We start from the raw sequence: 20,438 nt of genomic DNA on the forward strand, positions 1-20,438 counted from the left end.
CAGGAGTGACTCGACCAGCGAGAGATTGCAAGAACAAAGGGTCAGTTTGATCGGTCCATCAGACCTCAAACGAACAGTCTATCGGACCTTAAACGAACAGTAAAGGTCAGCCTGACGAGTCTAATGGGTTCAGTCTAAATGGTCCATTGGACCTTAAACGAAATGGTCCATCGGACCTTAGACGAACGGCCCATCGGACCTTAAACGTACAGTCCATCGGACCTTAAACGAATGGTCCATCGGACTTTAAACGAACGATCTGACCAAAAAAGAGAAAGTTTAACATCCGGTGCACAGTTACTGATTGTTTCTGTGAAGTATGAGTGTGGGATGCATGGGGAGTGAATGTCCTGAGTGACGGGAAATCTAAAACTGGTGAAACGGTCATGAGTATAAACACCTGGGGATATCTGCTTTTCGAGGTAGAAGCTCAGAATCCGACGCGACACCAGGCAAGTAGCATTTTTCCCGTCACAAAGGAAACATAGTTAATGATGAGTAACAAAAATAACTACACCGAGGTTGCAACTCGGCGCAGGGAGGCGAATGGGAAAGAGAATGTTGTTAAAACACAGTAGATGAATTGAAAGAAAATGTACGTTTAGCAGAAATAGAAAGTACTAAGTATGCCGTCCACACTCCGAAGCATCTGGTTTTTCGCCAGCTAGACGGCTGGATAACGGCGTTCCAAACAACCAGACCTTCTTTCCTTTTGGTCTGCTTTATTTGAACAACGGTCTTCGACCATTACCCTCTTTAGGTCGCCATAAAACTAGAAAAACATAGCACCTCTCGAGCTAACAAGTTGCACAAATAAAAAATACTCTTATTTCCAATGTCTCTAACGATAAACAAAACAAACGGACAGTGTCATAATTTTGGCAACTTGTGTACTTACGGACAATTCTCATCCAAGGCAAAACAAAATAAAATCAGCAATCCTCGAACATTAACCTGTTGTCTTTGCGTGCAGCCACATTGGATAAACATTGGATGAACAATATTTCGAAGTAACCAGAAGATGCACAAATCTAAAAAAACAAAGGTGGTAATGCACTTCTGAAGGGCAGAATACTAAGCTTGTGGAAAAGTGGAAAAACCAATAGCTACGTTTTTTCAGGGGATGTAGATGACTGTGGTGGATTGAAGAAAATGTTGAGAAAGTTGTCATTGAAGGACAGAGAGAAGAGTAAAAACAGTGATGAGTATACACGTTGACTGATTTCACGGAGGCACCTTTTACACACATTTGGTCAGAAAATGATTAGCTTGTTCAGGTTGACGTATTTGTGTGAGAAGACATTCTCGGTTATGAACTTAAATAAGAGCCGTGTGAGGACATGGCTATTGGACTCTCACTTACAAGACATCTTGCGCATCCATACTGCTGCCATAGAGCCACACCTGGCCTTTGTCCTGCACTCCACCTGGCCTTTGTCCTGCAGATCTCAGTTTCACCCATCATACTCATGCGGACAAGTCCTTTTTCATTTACGATAAGTCTGAAAATGTTTTTTTTTTTTTAATTGTTACTCCAGAATAATAACCATTTAAAAATCCAATCAACATTTATAGTTACTAATTTCATATTTTAAATGAGGCCTGCACTTGTTTATATGACTATTACTTGTTCATTTCTCTGTTATTGTGTTTAAAAATTCTATAAATATTACACTGTTATGGTGAGATATTTTTTTTATGTTTCAAATGTAATTTGCACCCAAGAGTACAATTACTTGTGTTCAACTGTTGCAAAAAAGTTAGTGTTAAAAAAAGTAAAAAGTGAAAGTTAAGTGAATATTCAATTTCAATATTTAATGTCAATTCAATTTTGATATGGATGTTTCAAATTAACCAAAACACATGCTTAAGATAGCTGAGATGAAAATAAAAAAGCAAATGTTAAACACAGAACGGCTCGCTTAAATTTATTTAAATTAATTGATGTTATATGTAAAGAACACCTGCCAAGGTTGGCCCCCCTACATTTTTAACACACCAAATTTGGCCCACTTTATAAAAAGTTTGGACACCCTTGGTTTAGGTGGAGAAAAGTCAATCTTGGCTGGTCTGAGTTACTCTTTTGCTGCTTAGCAGCTAGGCTGGTCCCAGTCTTCTTTTAGAGATTTCTCTGACAAATGCCATCAGGATTTACTTCAAAACTACGTTAATGTTTGTGTGTAAAGTTTATTTTGAAGATCATATCGTGTATAGGATGAACACTGGTTGCTACGGTTGGCTTCTTGTGAGGCAAAAGTCCCAGAATTCCCGTGCCTAGAATGGCACACGCCACACCGTCGCCATTCTGGAACTTTGTCTGCATTCATACTTGGCTGGCCACAGCACATGCAACAGCTCAGATAACGTTGATATTTTCAATCCGTTTGAGTAATGCCCACATCTTTAATTGGAAGCAGTGACACCAATGTGGGCATAGGAGAACCGTGTCTGCAACGTCAACCTTTACTTTCAAAGAAATGACTACTGAATTGTTAGAAGAAGATCCTAGAGAAACAGTCACTTTTGCCAACTTGGCACGGTAGCCATCAGTATAAATGTGGGTGTAATTCCAATATAGTGGCCGGGGTTTACCACAGGCATGGCCTCACATCACATTTACAGACATGGTGACATCAGAGTAAAACGTATGAGGTGACAATAGTCTCACTTTAGGCATTAAAAGAACAGCAGCACATGTTGGCTTTGGATGAACTATTTGACTATAAATATCTGGAACCTATAAATGCCTTCAAGACCTACAGTATATAGGGTATTTGGAGCATCAGCACAATGAATGAAGTAAGGAAATATTGTTTATTGTTGATTCCCTTCTATGGAGATCATCTTTGTGTAATATAATGAACCGTATCATTTTCTGGTTTTGATACCTGCAGTACTTCCCGACTTGAGATGGTGTATAAGCATGAACAACTTACAGAGCTTTGTCGAGAAGCTGTTGTTTTTCTTGGAGCTCCTGCCTGAAGCTCTCTAATTCCACCTTCAGCTCGATGTTCTGCAATAAATAAAAGCAGTGCTCATTTTATCTCTGGAACATGTTGGGTCCTCAGGACTTGCGATACTAAAAAACTATGGGTCCCCACATGTAGGGAGTCCCAAAAATTTCACAATAAAAAGGACAAAATTTAAGGTTCAAACCATATTTGCAAGATGTGAGCAAAAAAAAAACAACAGATATAAACAAATGTAACCGTAAAATGTATTCAAATAATAGGATGAACTTACGTGTGGCAGTGATCCATTTAGCCTGCGTCCGCGACACATAATTTTTGCCATGCAATACATATGCGTCCTCGGGACGCAATGTTTTTGGAAGGGAAATTGTGAAACATTTGATCTACACATGGCAATTTCAACCAGCAGTGGGAGACTGCTCTCGATGTGACTTATACTCTTTGCACTTTGGCTGCCGTAGCCAAGCACATTTTCACGTCACTTCCTGGTTTGTCCGTTTGAGATAACACTGTAAATTAGCGTAGCTATGCTTATGCTACTTAAACGCCTCGTTTTTTTAGTTCGAGGTAAGACGCGAGCAGTATATCGCACTGAGGTGTGGGTCGAGAAGGCAACCCCCACCCCCAAACATTCAAAGTCGGCTGCCTGGGAGTTTTTCGGCTTTCGAAAACAAGCCTCTCATTGAAATGCAATGACAGAATCCACATTCTGCTATTTATTAATACACAACGAACGATTGATTTGAAATAAACTACAATTACTCTAAGGCAGTTAATTTCAAATGTCATTTTTCAAAATATTTTTGTGCATTTATATTATAGAAAAAACTGCTTATATAATCTACAAAAATTGGTATTTACCAAGAGATTTTAAATTTATATATTTTAGAGCTGTCATTTCAGCAGCAGTGGTCCGTGCATTTCACACTGAGGCCTTCAGTGATTGGACCTCTCATGCGCATACGTACGCATTACTGGGCTACGCAGGCTATTTTTCAGAGCATTTAAACCTCAATAAACCTGCATCAGCAATTGAAATGTATCATTCTAGGTGCCAAAACATAGAATAAGTAAAAATAATTTCAAATGATTTGTCATGAAGTTTTATAAAGTCACAAAGAGCAGGCAAACTTTAACAAGATTGTGCGCAAAATTATAAGTGGCAATTTGGATTATACAGTGGACCCCCGTGTTACAGCGTCCCTGGCGTATTTCTGCAGGCGTTTTTAGGTCATTGCATTTATTTTCTGTTGCTGTCAAACTGCATCCCTGCAACACGTCACTACAATGCTGGTCTGCTATTATGGTCGGCCTCACTTGTTTCAAAATGGCGGAATGGTAAAAACAACTGTGGGGTTATTCCTTTGCCAAGCTTCTTGCAGCTGAGTGATATCTCCAGCGTACTCGTCTTGCGTTTACCTTCACGTCTACTTGTTGAATTTTCTTTGCTACTTTGTTCTAGTTGCTCTCCTGCTGACTCCAGTCCCTCGTCGCCTCCGACTCTTTCTGCCAGGCCTTTTGCCTCTCTTTCATTTGGTACTTTGTGTTTTCAGTTGTACTTTGCCCTTTTGACGTTGTTTTGGTTTTTTCACGCTTGGCGTGCACCCTGATTTAATAAACTCTGGTGATTGGCTTTTGACTCGTGTATCTGGTTGGGGTCCCTTGCTTCCTGGTCCCGAGGTTATTCGTTACAATTTCAGTACAAAATCCATTCTTCTTTTTTTCTTCAGAAAGACTTTCATGACTTGATTGTAGAGTGTGTCTTTGCGTTTCATTCCCAATAATAAATCCTTTTGTATTGACATGGACAACAATGCTGAAAGTTGCGTCGGTCCAATTTTCGTTTTGCTCTTCTTCAGCCATTGTGTTTAAAAAAAAAAAAAAAAGCGTCCTAGTCTTGCTTCGATGTACGCTAACGTTAGCTGGTTGAGCAGCCACACGTTTTTTTTTCTTTTTTCTTTTTTTTAAATGACTTTAACTACTTCACCGTTAAACATGGAGGATTAATATAGCACCACCTTCCCGCAGTGAGCGTCCAGTTACGACACGTTCTACGTGAAAGTTCTTGAAGGCGTTTTTATGGGTCAATTGGGTATTGCAGCTGTCTAACAAATATGGGCACGTACACAATATGTCATTGCACACTGGACAGAAGCCTTCATACTGTTCAAGCAAATGCCCAGCTTCTCCGGGCTCAAGGATACATTTAGTCTGCCATAAAGTCTTCCTGACGACATGTGTTAGCTGAATTCTAATTGGCTGAAAACTCTACACTAAAACTGCAGCACTTAGGAGGAGTGTAATCATATGGATAAAATATGACACAAACAGAATATGGAGAATAATTTTATATATAAAAAATATATATTTTGTAAAAATAAATTTAAAATGAAATAAACTTTTACTCTAGTTATTCTAATTATTATAGTTTATTATAGTTATGATAATGCTAGGTTATATTAGGCCAGCAGAGAAGGCCTTACTGGCCCGGACAGCCCACCACTGCATTTCAGTACCGTGATATTATAAGATCATAATGTCATATTCTGATATCATCCCATGCCTAGTCACAAACATTTAAAACAAATAAATATGTTACAACTGTGACTGATAATTCTCCTGATATGCTTAGAGATGAATACACGTGCACATGTTGAATGCTCTGCACATACAATTTAGAAGCTCACTTGAAACGGTTTATGTTCATTTCTCATTTGTCATAAATCCCCAGAGAAATAATATTTTTAATTTGGGCAATCTTATTTTATAATGTAAATGTTATCAAATTTATAGCTAACTTCAAAGAGTAGTGGTGTTCCACATGTTATTTTTGGGGAAAAATGTGTGTTTCTTACGAATCAAAACTTAGTTAAAAAAAAAAAAAAGACTTTCCTTTTTATTCTGTCTTGCAAAGCAGACCGAGATTGTGTGATGATTCTTTGCCCATCATTAGATTGAAGCAGATATCATTTTGCCTGAATTGAATAATTCTTAATCGAAAATTGATTCTGAATTGAATTGGAGACCCCATAATCAAAAACAAATCATGAGACAAGGATTTCCGCTCCTTATTTTGTCTTTTTTTACTGCAAAATTTCTGTCGGGACCCATAGTTTGTTAGGATTGCGACTCCCAGGGACCCAACACTTCCTTGAGGTACAATGAGCACTGATGGAGTATACATCATCATCTTCATATTGCAACCACTGATATAACTTAGTCCATTTTGGTATAAAGATAAGCTTAACTTTAACGTGTCAACATTGTTTCTCTTCTCAATTTACTGAAACATTTTGCTTTCATTTTTTACTTTTTGGCTCATTGTTACCTAATTGTGTTTTTACCTCACTTGTCACTGATAATAAAAAAAAAAATTGCAGAGTTGATGTTGTTACTGGTTTAAATATACCACTTTTGGGAGTTTTTTTTTTTTTTTTTTAACGAGTCCAGGTTTTCAGTTGGTGCGTGTTTCCGTTTTGAGAAGTGTTGTTTCATTTGTAGTTTTGCTTCCACTTTTTTTGTGAATGCAGCATGTACTAATTGTAGGGTGTTTCTTTTAATGGGATTGCATTTTTATTTACAGTTTTTTTTTGGTATTTGTAGTTTTTCATTCCTGTTTTGTTTTAGTTCTGCCATTTGCAGCGCGTTTGCCTCAGTCTGCCATCAAGTGACAGTAGTTTATTTCAAATCAATCGTTCAACTACTGGACTGGATGAACTACTGATTCAACTGGATTTTGTCATTTTATGTGATCAAAAGCCAAAAAACTCCCAGACGTCTGAAATCTTGTTGGGGGGGGTCAATTGGTTGGCCTCTTGACCCACATTTTAGCTCAATATACTGCTAGCGTCATACCTCAAACGATATGAAAAATGCTCTATGAAACTAGCATAAACATTGATGCAGTAATTTACACTGGTAACTCAAGCCGACAAACCAGGAAGTGAACGTGAGAACATGATTGGATAAGGCAGTCAAAGAGTGAGTCACATCGAGGACAGGCTCCTGCTGTAGGCTCTACTTGCCTAGTAAATGGTAAATGGTCTTTCACTTATATAGCGCTTTTCTACCTTGGGTACTCAAAGCGCTTTACACTAACTCGGCATTTACTTACTGATGATGCAGCATCAGGAGCAACTGGAGGTTCAGTGTCTTGCTCAAGGACACTTCGACATGGTCTTGATGGTCGGGGGATCGAACCCACAGCCTCTCAGCTGGAAGACGACCACTCTACCACCGATCCATGCCGCCCCACATTGGTCACCGTTCTCCAGCTCAGCCAACTAATTTTCGACCTCATCACACCTGCTTGCCTCCTCCGCCAATCAGCCAAATCACCAGAGCTGCAGCTAATCACCCGCTCAGTATTTAAACCAGTCACACCCTCAAGCACTTGCCAGATTGTCTCCATGCGTCACGCCGAGCTTTCCCGCATCCCGTTCTGTCTTTTTGCCCGTGGATCGGCCCTGCCTGCCCCTCGACTAGCCGATAGCCTGCCGTTTACCTCGGACTTTGTGTGAAACAGCTGTTTTGCAACACCCCTCAACAAAAAATCGTTGCGTCCGGGGTACGCACGTTGATTTGAAAGTATGCGTACCATGGCAAAATTATGCATCGCAGATGCAGGGACACAGGCAAATGATAACACTGACAAGCACAAACCTGTCAAATCCATTCATGAAGCAGTCATGGGGAAGATAAAATGATTGAATTTTGGTTGTTGTGTTCCAATTATTTTTTGATAAATATATGTACCACAGTTTGTTTCACCAGCAGTTGTTTTTTTTTTGTTTTTTGTTTTTTTTTAAATATCTTTAACCCATTGGTGGTATTTGTCCATCATTTTTTTCCACTTATATTGTCCAAAGAGATGGACAAGAAGTAGTAGTATACAGTCGGCCCCCGGTTTACGAACCCCCTGTTTTATGTACAGTCGGCCCCCGGTTTACGAACACCCTCTTTTATGAACATTTCGACTTACGAGCGTGGACCGCGGAGTTTTTGTCCCCCACTTACGCACAAACCTTTCGTCTTACAAACAATCTGACATACCGGCCATTGTATTCGTTCATATATTTTTTTGTTTTCAAAATCACTAGTTGATGCTTGTCACGGTACCGTTGAACGCTATTGCTCTTACAATGTCACAGTCACTGTCATGGTGTCAGTCACGAAGTCAGTCACGGAGATGCCGATATGCTATTGGTCGATTAAGGTCACAGTCTCGGTCTCACTCACGGAGATGCTATTGGCCGGCGTTACATCAATCACAGAAATGCCAATATGCTATTGGTCGAACGCCTTCATCTAGCTTGATGGCACAGCTGGTCGGGACGGAAGGAAGGAGAGAAAATGAGTGAAAAACCGAAGGAAGGAATGTCATGAAGACTTTGCAAACTTTATCTGTTAGACATGGCTTCGAAAATTGCAAGTGGCGGTAAAGGAAGAAGTAAGAGGATGATGACAATAGAAACAAAGCAGGAGATAATAAAAAAGAAAATACAAAGGAGGCGCACGCATGGCTCGTGAGTATGGCCGTAACCACTCCAATCTTCTAAGGGCAAGACTTTCCTTGCCAGGGGACGGACTTCGATCGACAACAAAATTGAGAGGCTTCTTCTATTATGGATTAAAGAGAAGGAAATCGCTGGTGATAAGTTCTAGTTTGAGAAAAGTTCCCGTTTAAGAAAATAAATCAATAAATTCTGCGGGTTGGTCTCTGCTCCCCTCCGCCTCCACCCAGCTCAAGTCACGTCGCCCCAAAGGTAAATGTCATTTTTCCTTTGTATATTTATGTTATTTAATTTAACTGTACAGTAGGTTATGTTACTCATTTTTAATATGTGTATAAAGTCGTGATGTTTTCACCTAAGGTTTTTGCATGTGTTGCACGCATTCACGAATTAACAGGTTTGGATTACCCGTCATACGAGCAGTTCGAGTTACGAGCGTAGCCGCTGAACGGATTAAGTTCGTAACACGGGGGCCCACTGTATTTTTCATCTTACGACGTGGGCCCCGGCGTTTTTTTGTCCCCCTCTTACGCAAAAACCTTTCGTCTTACGAACCATCCAACATGCCGGTCAGTGTGTCCGCACTATTTTTTTCGCTTTGCTGCATCAACAAAAAGAACTTTTCTCGCATGTCACGGAAATGCCGATATGCTATTGGTCGATTAAGGCAGTCACAGAGATGGCGCAATGCTATTGGCCGGCGTCACGTCAATCACAGAAATGCCGATATGCTATTGGCCGAATTCCCCCATCTTGCTTGATGGCACGAGCTGGTCGGTGTGTTGTGAAGACTTTGCAAACTTTTATCTGTTAGACATGGCTTCTAAAATTGCAAGTGGCGGTAAAGGAAGAAGTAAGAGGATGATGACAATAGAAAAAAAGCAGGAGATAATAAAAAAATACGAAGGAAGCGCACGCATAGTTAACGTTGCTAGTGAGTATGGCAGTAACCTCTCGACATCTGGTACAATTCTCAAGAACAAGGGAGCTATTTAAGCAAGCAAGTCTTCTAAGGGCATGACTTTCCTTGCCAGGGGACGGACCTCGGTCAACAACAAAATGGAGAGGCTTCTTCTATTATGGATTAAAGAGAAGGAAATCGCAGTGATATGTTCTCGTTTGAAAAAAGTTCTCGTTTAAGAAAAAAAATTTAAAAAATTCTGCAGGTTCGTCTCTGCTCCCATCCACCTCCACCCACCACCAGCTCAAGTCACGTCGCCCCAAAGGAGTATATTTATTGTGTATTGTATATTTATGCTATTTAATTTAACTATACAGTAGATTATGTTACTAATATTTAATATGTGTATAAAGTCGTGATGTTTTTACCTAAGGTTTTGGCACGCATTGCACACATTCACTAATTAACATAGGTTTGGATTGCCTGTCATATGGCGAAATCGAGTTATGAGCCTAGCCGCTGAACGGATTAAGGTTGTAACACGGGGGCCCACTGTGTGTATATATATATATATATATATATATATATATATATATATATATATATATATATACAGTATACACTACCCTGTAACAGAAGTAAAGAATCCTAGTGGATTCTAATGATCTAAATTCTTCCAAATGTTTTTTAACAGACTCCTTATATTATAGGCAGTCACGGAGATGCCGATATGCTATTGGACGGCATCACGTCAATCACATCCCGGACGCGGGTCACCGGGGCCCCCCTCTGGAGCCAGGCCTGGAGGTGGGGCTCGTTGGCGAGCGTCTGGTGGCCGGGCCTGCACCCATGGGGCCCGGCCGGGCTCAGCCCGAAGGGATGACGTGGGTACCCCCTCACATGGGCTCACCACCTGTGTGAGGGGCCATAGGGGTCGGGTGCAAAGAGAGCTGGGCGGCGGCCAAAGGCAAGGACCTTGGCGCACCGATCTCCAGCTACAGAAGCTAGCTCTTGGGACATGGAATGTCTCCTCTCTGGCAGGGAACGAGCCTGAGCTAGTGTGCGAGGCTGAGAAGTTCCGACATATATAGTCGGATATAGTCCGACTCACCTCCACACACAGCTTGGGCGCTGGTACCAGTCCTCTCGGGAGGGGTTGGACTCTCTTCCACTTTGGAGTTGCCCGCGGTGAGAGGCGCAGAGCTGGTGTGGGCGTTCTTGTTGCCCCCCCAGCTCAGCGCCTGTACATAGGGGTTTACCCCAGTGGACGAAAGGGTAGCCTCCCTCCGCCTTCAGGTGGAGGGATGGGTCCTGACTGTTGTTTGTGCCTATGCACCAGACAGCAGCTCAGAGTACCCACCCTTTTTGGAGTCCTTGGAGGGTGTGCTGGAGAGCGCTCCCTCCAGGGACTCCCTCGTTCTGCTGGGGAACTTCAATGCTCACGTGGGCAATGACAGTGAGACCTGGAGGGGCGTGATTGGGAGGAACAGCCCCCTCGATCTGAACCCGAGAGGTGCGTTGTTATTGGATTTCTGTGCTCGTCACGGATTGTCCATAATGAACACCATGTTCAAACATTGGGGTGTCCATATGTTCACTTGGCACCAGGACACCCCAGGCCGCAGTTCGATGATCGACTATGTGGTTGTATCATAGGATTTGCGGCCGCATGTTTTACACACTCGGGTGAAGAGAAGGGCGGAGCTGTCAAATGATCACCACCTGGTGATGTGTTGGCTCCGATGATGGGGGAGGATGCCGGCCAGACCTGGCAGGCCCAAACGTATCGTGAGAGTCTGCTGGGAACGTCTGGCAGAGACCCCTGTCAGAAAGAGTTTCAACTCCCACCTCTGGCAGAATTTCTCCCACGTCCCGGGGGAGGCGGGGGACATTGAGTCCGAGTGGACCATGTTTCGCGCCTCCATTGTCGAGGCGGCTGATCGGAGTTGTGGCCGTAAGGTGGTCGGTGCCTGTCGTGGCGGAAATCCCCGAACCCGCTGGTGGACACCAGTGGTAAGGGATGCCGTGAAGCTGAAAAAGGAGTCCTATCTTGCCTTTTTGGCCTCCCCAGTGAGGTGTTTTGGGCATGTCCCACTGGAAGGAGGCCCCGGGGACGACCCAGGACACGCTGAAGGGACTATGTTTCTCGGCTGGCCTGGGAGCGCCTGAGGATCTTTCCGGAAGAGCTGGATGAAGTGGCCGGGGAGAGGGAAGTCTGGGCTTCCTTGCTCAAGCTGCTGCCCCCGTGACCGGACCCCGGAAGACAGCGGTAGAAGATGGATGGATGGGCCTGCCAAGGTTGGCCCCCCTACATTTTTAACACACCAAATCTGGCGCACTTTGCAAAAAGTTTGGACACCCCTGTTTTAGAGCATTGATATGAACATGATTTTAAATCTTGTAAGCCTTAGGCTGCCTTCCAAACTGGCATAAGAGCACTTGTTAATCCTTCCATCTGCAAAATGCATCAGAGCTTGCAGGTGTTGTGTGTCATCAGCTCACAATTTGACTGAGGAGTCAAGTTTGGGATATTTATGGCAGGAGAATTCCAAGCAGCTCAGATACTTAGCCCAAGGCGGTCAAAGGTTGAACTCCACGGTTTGTTTACCTGCTGTGTTCCATTAGTAGACCAAAAGTGTTCCAAATCCATCTCGTGGGCCATATCCAGGCCGTGGGTTGGTTTTTACCAGCCCGTAAGAAATTACGGTACATTTATCATGGCTATATGAAGCTCACTGGTGCTGCTCTAACAAGGTAAGGGCAAAAAAAAAAAAAACACAAAAAAACAGGCGTTACTCATGTGGAATCTAACAAGTGAGTATGAGCATGTTACAGACATGCTCGCTCAAGTCTAGTGGGCAAGAATGCAGATGGGAACTACAGAAAGTCAAGCAAGTGTTAGCCTGCCACGCCAATTCCATTTTGTTGTGTCAAAAGTGACACACTCGTAGCAGTCATTCGTCTATCTATCGAGATATAGCTAAATAGATAGTTACTGTAAATAGCTAACTAGCAATGTAATTAAATAGAAAGATAGGTAGATGAATACAGAGCTAGCTGGAAATCTTGGTAGCTAGGTAGCTTTTTTGTAGTGACTTCTTTGTGAAACAGTCAAGTCAATTTTATTTATAAAGCACATTTAAAAAGACCATACTCAACCAAAGTGCTGTACAATAAAAAATGAAAGTGCAAAATTGGAACCTGAAAAAAAACAAAACACATAAAACACACAAACCGACTAAGACATAGATAACACAGCACTTCAGGTGTGGAAACTTTCAAGGTGTATTAAAAGCATGTGAGAAGAGGTATGTTTTTAAAAGTGATTTAAAAGCAACAAGGGTCTGGGCGGATCTATTGGACAGAGGCAGGCTATTCCAGAGACTTGGGGCGGCTGCTGCAAAGCCTCGGTCGCTATGAGTCTTTAACCTGGTCCTAGGCGGAGCCAGCAGCAGCTGGTCAACAGACCGAAGGGCTGGAACATCTATGAACGTGCAGAAGTTCGGCTAAATAAGGGCGTGCCAGGCCATTAAAGGCTGAGAAGGTGATCATTAATATTTTAAATTTTATTCTGAAGGGAATGGGTAGCCATTGCAGATAGGCCAGTCTTGGTGTGGTATGAGAATGCTTCTTGGTATGGGTGATAAGACGAGCAGCTGTGTTCTGAACCAGCTGGAGCCGGCTGATTGAGGACTGATCGAGGCCAACGAGCAAGGAGTTGCAATAATCCAACCTTGATGAAATGAAGCAGTGAATAATACGCTCCAAATCTGCCTGTGTGAGATAAGTTTTGGATTTAGCGAGAAGCCTCAGCTGGAAAAAAATGGTTTTAACAACAGATCTGATGTGTTTGTCAAATTTAAAATCACTGTCCAGTAGAACACGAAGGTTACGAATGGTTGTGCACGCTTTAGTGCTAACGGGACCCAAGATGTTAGTGATGGAGCTTGGGGGGACTTGACTGAAAGTTATAACTTCAGTTTTACTGTCATTGAGGTTGAGAAAATTGGCCTTCATCCAGGCTTTAAGGTCGCTCAAGCAGTCAAATAAGGACTGCATCGAGCCCTGGGTGGAGGTGCTAATGGGCAGATAGAGTTGTACATCAGCTGCAAAACAGTGGAAGGGAATGTTGTACTTGGAGAAAATAGAACTGTGTCTGTCTTGCTAATGACAAAACAATAAATTTCAGCTATTTTCAGCGATTCTGCACGATTACGACTTTATTCAAAGTAATAAACCCAACAAACAGGTTTATTTATCAGAAATATAAATCCAGTGCAAACTGTTCAAACAGTTCAACTGTATACTGATTCGAGTTTTTAAATTTTAAACTTTTCAAGTTTTTAAATTTTTTAAACTTTTGTAGCATCTGCAAAAAAAGCTAGTTTTAGCTTGTATAACTAGTTTAAATGCCACAATCAAGTACTTTGTAACTACTGTAGACACGTCTTGTCAACAACCCATCCAGAATTCTACTACTGCATAAACCTTGATTTCACGATTTGGCAAATTTTCAAATTGAACGATCTCTTTTAAAAGTGACAAATTTATTTGATTGGTTGCCCAGGCCCAGATTTGACCAAAGTCTGGAGGCAGTGATTGCAAATAATGCCAGAAATTTTGGAAGACATAAAATATTTCTACAATAAGAAAAGATTTGCATATGCTAATGCTAAGAGAATATCAACATTTGCCACTCGATGAAATATAGGTTTAATATTGTTATTCTTGTTATATAATGAGTCACCTCTGCATTGATGATGAATATTGCATATTAGTGTGCATCAACAAGGCGGTGGACGTCTTGAAACAGCTCTATATATAGACAAGGGTCAAGGCACAGCTGCTATTTGGGCCCCTGTTGGCCCCAAGCAGCCATGGAAGGACACGGCCACGTCCAAGGGGAACAAATTTGTCTGATTCTCGTGCAGTATATTACTTTCTTACTGTCCGCGATACGGATTTTGGAAGAAGACGCTAAGTTAACGACTACTAGCATACAGCTGGTCCGATCAATAAGGCAACCACTGCCTCATGTCCGGCGTCATACAGACTCTGATGCAACAACAGCATGCACATTTGCTTGGCTAAAAATAGTGTTTCCCAGCTTCCAGAAAGATCACTATGTACCCAGCTAGGCTGTGCTGGCTTGCATGGAATGTTTAGACAGTGGGTAAAGAGCCCCTGATCTCCACGGCCCGCCAGCAGCAACAAGCTCAGCCGCTCACATTCATTTAGCAAAGACTTGGCCCACAAACACATTCAACTGATAAGATAGAAGATTCAAATATCACTGGATATGAAATACAACACTGAAATTAAATCGGACTGCTTGACCTATCAACCAGGATATTCACTCATGCCTGAATCTAAAAGATGCTTGAACATTTTCAAAATACTGTAATAAAAAGAAATAATTACTTGAAACAGTTAAGGAAAAAGTGAATATGTCATATTAAGACAATTTGAAGTTTTGCTTATGTCCTGTGATCTCGCTAAAAAAATCCTCTCACAATTTAGCCACGTACACCTACATGTCTAGACATGTTTAGAAATGAAACTAAAAAAAAGACCATTTAGCACATCAAAATCATGAAACTGCTAATGTATTTTCAAAAATAAATACATAGTTAGTTGGTTATTTTCCTGCCTGCTGTCCCTAAGAACAAGGCCATTAGTCTTAATTGACCCAGAAATACATAAGATTGCCTCCAACTACACAATCTAATGAGAAAAATACACTTAAACTAACGTGAGATTTATCAGAGTTGCAACAATTAATCGACAATTGATAATGAATCGATAATTAGTTTTGATAATTGGTTAATCATTTAGAGACCTCAAATTGTCCTGATCCTCAGAGTTTTGAGCCTCAGCATGAAATATTCTCTGATTTTGTGTGCTCTGAAAGCAGGCTTACTTTGATAAATCAAAGTAAGATACTTACACAAACAATTGCTTTTTACAGTACTTTGAAAAACCATTATCAATGTTTTGGTCTATTTCCTTGCATGTTATTGACAAACAAGTAATTTATTAATTAAAAAAAAAGTTTTATCGTCTGAACTGAAAATTGACAAAATTGTGTTTTTTGAATAAAGGCAATGGAATATTTCATATTTTCCTTCTTTAATTTTAATTAAAATGTTTCCATTTGTATTGTGTTTATATGTTCAATAACTCAAATAAAAAACAAACAAACACATAATCCAGATCTGTTATGATTTTTATTATCCGATCTTTATTATATCTTTAAGTTAGTATATTAAACAAAACATATTAGTTGCAAATTTTATTTTTAGGATATGCCATGGGGCCGCTTAAAAATGGACTGAGAGTCGGAAATGGCCCCTGGGCCATAGTTGGGACACCACCATCAGAAACAATACAAAATAACAAACAATAATTGCTCATAAAAAAAGCTCCAAAGGTGAAAATGGAATAATCAATCGATTATAAGACTATTCGATAGTAGCAGACCGAGTAACTATGTCAAATTTCAACATGCACAGTCACTTCATCAGCAGTAGAAATGTGCATTCCCTTGGCTAAAATACTGCCAGAACCGTGGGAAAGAAAATAAGCCCAAAAGTGATCAAAACTATTAACAACTACACTACAGCACAATTTAGGGGTCACTCTCAAAGTCAAAGTCAAAGTCAAAGTCAAGTTTATTGTCAATTTCTTCACATGCGCTTAACATACAAAGGAATCGAAATTGCATTTCTCACTATCCTCTGCGTTTTACATGTACTCTAAGCCATTTGCACAAGCAAACCCTTAACACAGGAGTATTCGGTTCCAGCCCACAAACGGGTTTAATCCGGCCCGCAAAATGTTGTGTAAAGTATAAAAATTGACAGATTTTTTTTTTTTTTAATAAATGAAAAACTTAAAATGTTTAATGATTAAAAGTGATGTACTATTTTGGACAGGATTAAAAAGAATAATACATTTTAAGTGATTTTATTGGTCCAGCCCACTTGGCAATAGAATTACCTCTGCAAGCTTAAATGAGATAACCTTAACACCTCCAACATACAAATACGGCACAATTGATGAGCCAACAAATGAGAAGACCATCGGCGACCAATTTTTCTTTTTTCTTTTTTTTGGGGGGCAAGGTCGCTCACCGTTCGATAGACATCTTTGCTGCTTTCCTCATACTTCTGCTGAATTCGCTCCTCCAGAAAGTAGATGCGCAGCTTGAGGCTGAAGTTCTCCTTCTTCAAGTCGTTGAGGTGCTGCGACAAAGTACGGTAGCTGTTAGACATGACAGAACTACACAGCTCCGCTACAGATCAAAAGGAAAAAGTCCTGTTACGTGGCTTCCACATTGCCACGCCATGTCAAAGCGTGCATGGCTGCAAGTCCTGACTGAGAAAAACAACAAAAAAAGTGGAGGCACAGTGGGCATCTCCGTAGCTCCAGGGGTCACAGGTGCACCCGCGTCGGCTCCAGGGTGCCATCTGTGAGTGGGGGGACAGCGCCTGGGCTTATTTTACGGGAGCACGCGTCCCGGGAATCTGCGAGGGGAGGGCTGAAGACACCCAAGCGGGGACCAAAGACATTTTGCAGGCACATGTCATAAGATGCCAAGTCTCACCCTACTGCAAAAAACAGCAGCTGACACACGCACACACACGCGAGGACAAATATACTTTTTGGACCTTATGTTTAAGCCTTTTCGCCATATGCTCAGGGCCAATGGGAGGGGCTTTAACAGGGGAGCGAGGAAAGGATGTAAAAGAAAGAAGTCACATCAAACACAGTGGAGCGCGGTCGACTCCATTTCCAGCTATTTGCTACAAAATTCACAGTTTTCAAGTATTCAAGATTCAAGAGTTTTATTGACATAGGCATAGTAATACTATACAATGAAATTTTGATTCTGTTCTGCAGACTACATTACATAATACAGAATAAAACTAAACATTACACTGAAAAAGCATTTTTCTCAAAATGGGGCTTCCCAAGCACCAATACTTAATACGGGTACTGGGCCAATACTCGGCCTTATTTATATCCAATCCAATCCACTTCATTTATACAACACAAGTTTAAAAAATACAATATTTCCAAAGTGCTGTACAGGAAAATTAAAACACAATAAATAGGTAACACAATAAAAACATAATAAAACAGTGAACTCAAGTAAAATAAATGAAGTAAGATCAAATCAAATCTAAGTCAACACTCTGCAAGGTGTCAAAAGTCATGGAGAAAAGGTGGGTTTTAAGAGGAGTTTTAAAAACAGATAAAAAGGAGGCCTGTATAACATGCTATGGCAGTTCATTCCAGTTTTCGAGCTGCGACAGCGAATGCTCGATTGCCTCTGAGCTTAAGTCTAGCTTTAGACACTCTCAGGTAAGGTGCGGCAAGGCTTTAAAGGCAAATGAGAGAATTTTAAAACAAATCCTAAAATGGACAGGCAGCCAGTAGAGTGAAGCTAAAATCGGTGAAATATGCTCATATTTACCTGCGCTAGTTAAAAGCCGTGCAAGCAGCATTTTTAACCAGTTGCAGATGACGAATGGAGGACCCACTAACCCCCAGATAAAGTGCATTGCAGTCATGCAATTGAGTTGTCACAAAGGCATGAATTATTGTTTCAAATTGTTTTCTCTGCAGAACTGGCTTAATTTTTTCTAGATGCCTCAACTGGAAAAAGCTTGACTGCACCACAGCTTTAATTTGACTGCCAAATTTAAGATCGGCATTCACTTTCAGTGACCAAATTTTTAATATTTTTTTTCAATGTATCAGTACTCGTGATGGCAGCCGATACTAGCAGTTTTACACACCCAAACCAGAAATTACAAATTAAAAAACAGAAAATTATAATTAATTGCATGAAAAAAAATAGCTCAGTATTTCTTTTAAAACAATCTGTTATTGGTTTTTTGGGGGAAATTTTGTGCATGAAAAGCAACAGCGGGATGGGTCAGCAACTAGTTGAGTTGAGTACTTGTACTGGTATCGATCAATGAAAAAGTGGTATCAAAACAACGTTTTGGGTGGTTTTGCAGAAAACAGTGGCCACGTGGCTTATGAGGTTTATTGATTTCTTTTCATATTTTGAATATGAAACATTCCTACTTCAAATCATCTTACTTGACTGAAAGAAAGAGCAACTGTTTTGCTTTTGCAAATACAGTGGGCCCCTGGTTTACGAACCCCCTGTTTTACGTATTTTTCATCTTACGACGTGGGCCGCGGCGTTTTTTTGTCCCCCTCTTATGCAAAAACCTTTCGTCTTACAAACCATCCAACATGCCGGTCAGTGTGTCCGCACTATTTTATTCGCTTTGCTGCATCAACAAAAAGAACTTTTCTCGCATGTCACGGAAATGCCGATATGCTATTGGTCGATTAAGGCAGTCACAGAGATGCCCATATGCTATTAGCTGGCGTCACGTCAATCACAGAAATGCCGATATGCTATTGGCCGAACTCCCTATCTTGCTTGATGGCATGAGCTGGTCGGTGTGTTGTGAAGACTTTGCAAACTTTTATCTGTTATACATGGCTTCTAAAATTGCAAGTGGCGGTAAAGCAAGAAGAAGGAGGATGATGACAATAGAAACGAAGCAGGAGCTAATAAAAAAAATACGAAGGAGGCGCACGCATAGTTAACCTTGCTATTGAGTATGGCCGTAACCGCTCGACAATCGGTACAATTCCAAAGAACAAGGAAGCTATTAAAGCAAGCAAGTCTTCTAAGGGCATGACTTTCCTTGCCAGTGGACGGACGGTCAACAACAAAATGGAGAGGCTTCTTCTATTATGGATGTAAGAGAAGGAAATCACCGGTGATGTGTTCTCGTTTTAAAAAAGTTCTCGTTTAAAAATAAGTTCTTGTTTCAAAAAGTTGTCTTTTAAACAAAAAGAGTAATTGTTAAAAAAAAGTTTTTGTTTGAGAAAAGTTCTCTTTAAGAAAAAAAAACAATTCTGCGGATACGTCTGTGCTCCCCTCCGCCTCCACCCACCACCAGCTCAAGTCACGTCGCCCCAAAGGCAAATGTCATTTTTCCTTTATATATTTATATTATTTAATTAAACAGTACAGTAGATTATGTTACTAATTTTTAATATGTGTATAAAGTCGTGATGTTTTTATCTAAGGTTTTTGCACACGTTGCACGCATTCACTAATTAACATAGGTTTGGATTGCCCGTCATACGGCGAAGGCGAATTCGGGTTACGAGCCTAGCCGCTGAACGGATTAAGGTCGTAACACGGGGGCCCACTGTAAAACAATCACAGTCATTGTCAAATTGAACATAATGTAAAGAACGGAAGCATTTCTGGATAATATTTTCATGCTTTGATTCAACAGGTCTTCCATCGAGGGACAATCAAATATACAGTACAGTAGGGCTGGGCGATATGGCCTAAAACAAAAAATCTCAGATTTTTTCACAAAAAATCCAGATTCACTATTTAAAACGATTTTCTCCCCCCTCCCTAAAATCAATTTGCAGATGACAAAGAAACTATTCAAAACATGTTTGAATTTGAATTTTGTTTACATTTTCCCTTCTGGAGTTAAAGTGATATAAACAAGCCACACAAAAAAAGCCCTGGCCATTGTAAACAGTTACAATGTAACTTTTCAGTAAGCTTTATCTAGCTCCAAACTGACGCAATGCACTGTCAAATTATCTTAAAAGAAATTCAACATAAAATCATAAGACCCTTGTTTGAGGTTGATAAAATAAAGTGCAAACAAAACCTTCACTTACCTCACAGGTGTCGAACTCCGGGCCTCGAGGGTCGATATCCTACATGTTTTCGAACCTTTTCTCTCAAAAACACCTGATTCAAATGATTGGGATCATTTTGAAGCTCCTGCAGAGCTTGCTAATGAGCTAATCATTTGAATCAGGTGTGTTGGGGAAAGAAAACCGGAAAACATGCAGGATGCCGGCCCTCGAGGACTGGAGTTCGACACCTATGACTTACCTGAACATATTATGCAAAGTAAAGAGGTGCTTGTATGGTATGCAAAAAGGTATTGGGTCGCTATTTTAATTCCCTGAATAATTTTA

The 20,438-nt window shown here is 40.9% G+C and overlaps 1 protein-coding gene across 1 annotated transcript in view; it reads right to left on the reverse strand.

The window, feature by feature from the left end:
• LOC148415247 (myomegalin-like) overlaps positions 1–20,438 on the reverse strand; it is a 47,084-nt gene that overhangs the window by 18,852 nt on the left and 7,794 nt on the right. The window contains exons 4-5 of the mRNA XM_088428819.1: positions 16,520–16,630; positions 2,937–3,013 (exon numbers count right to left, since the gene is read on the reverse strand). Of these exons, the coding sequence (XP_088284945.1) occupies positions 2,937–3,013; positions 16,520–16,630 (188 nt within the window). The remainder of the gene's footprint in view (positions 1–2,936; positions 3,014–16,519; positions 16,631–20,438) is intronic.

The sequence above is a fragment of the Hippichthys cyanospilos genome, chromosome 12, assembly GCF_059441005.1.
Source record: "Hippichthys cyanospilos isolate Australia breed blue-spotted pipefish chromosome 12, RoL_Hcya_1.0, whole genome shotgun sequence".
NCBI classification, from domain to species: domain Eukaryota; kingdom Metazoa; phylum Chordata; class Actinopteri; order Syngnathiformes; family Syngnathidae; genus Hippichthys; species Hippichthys cyanospilos.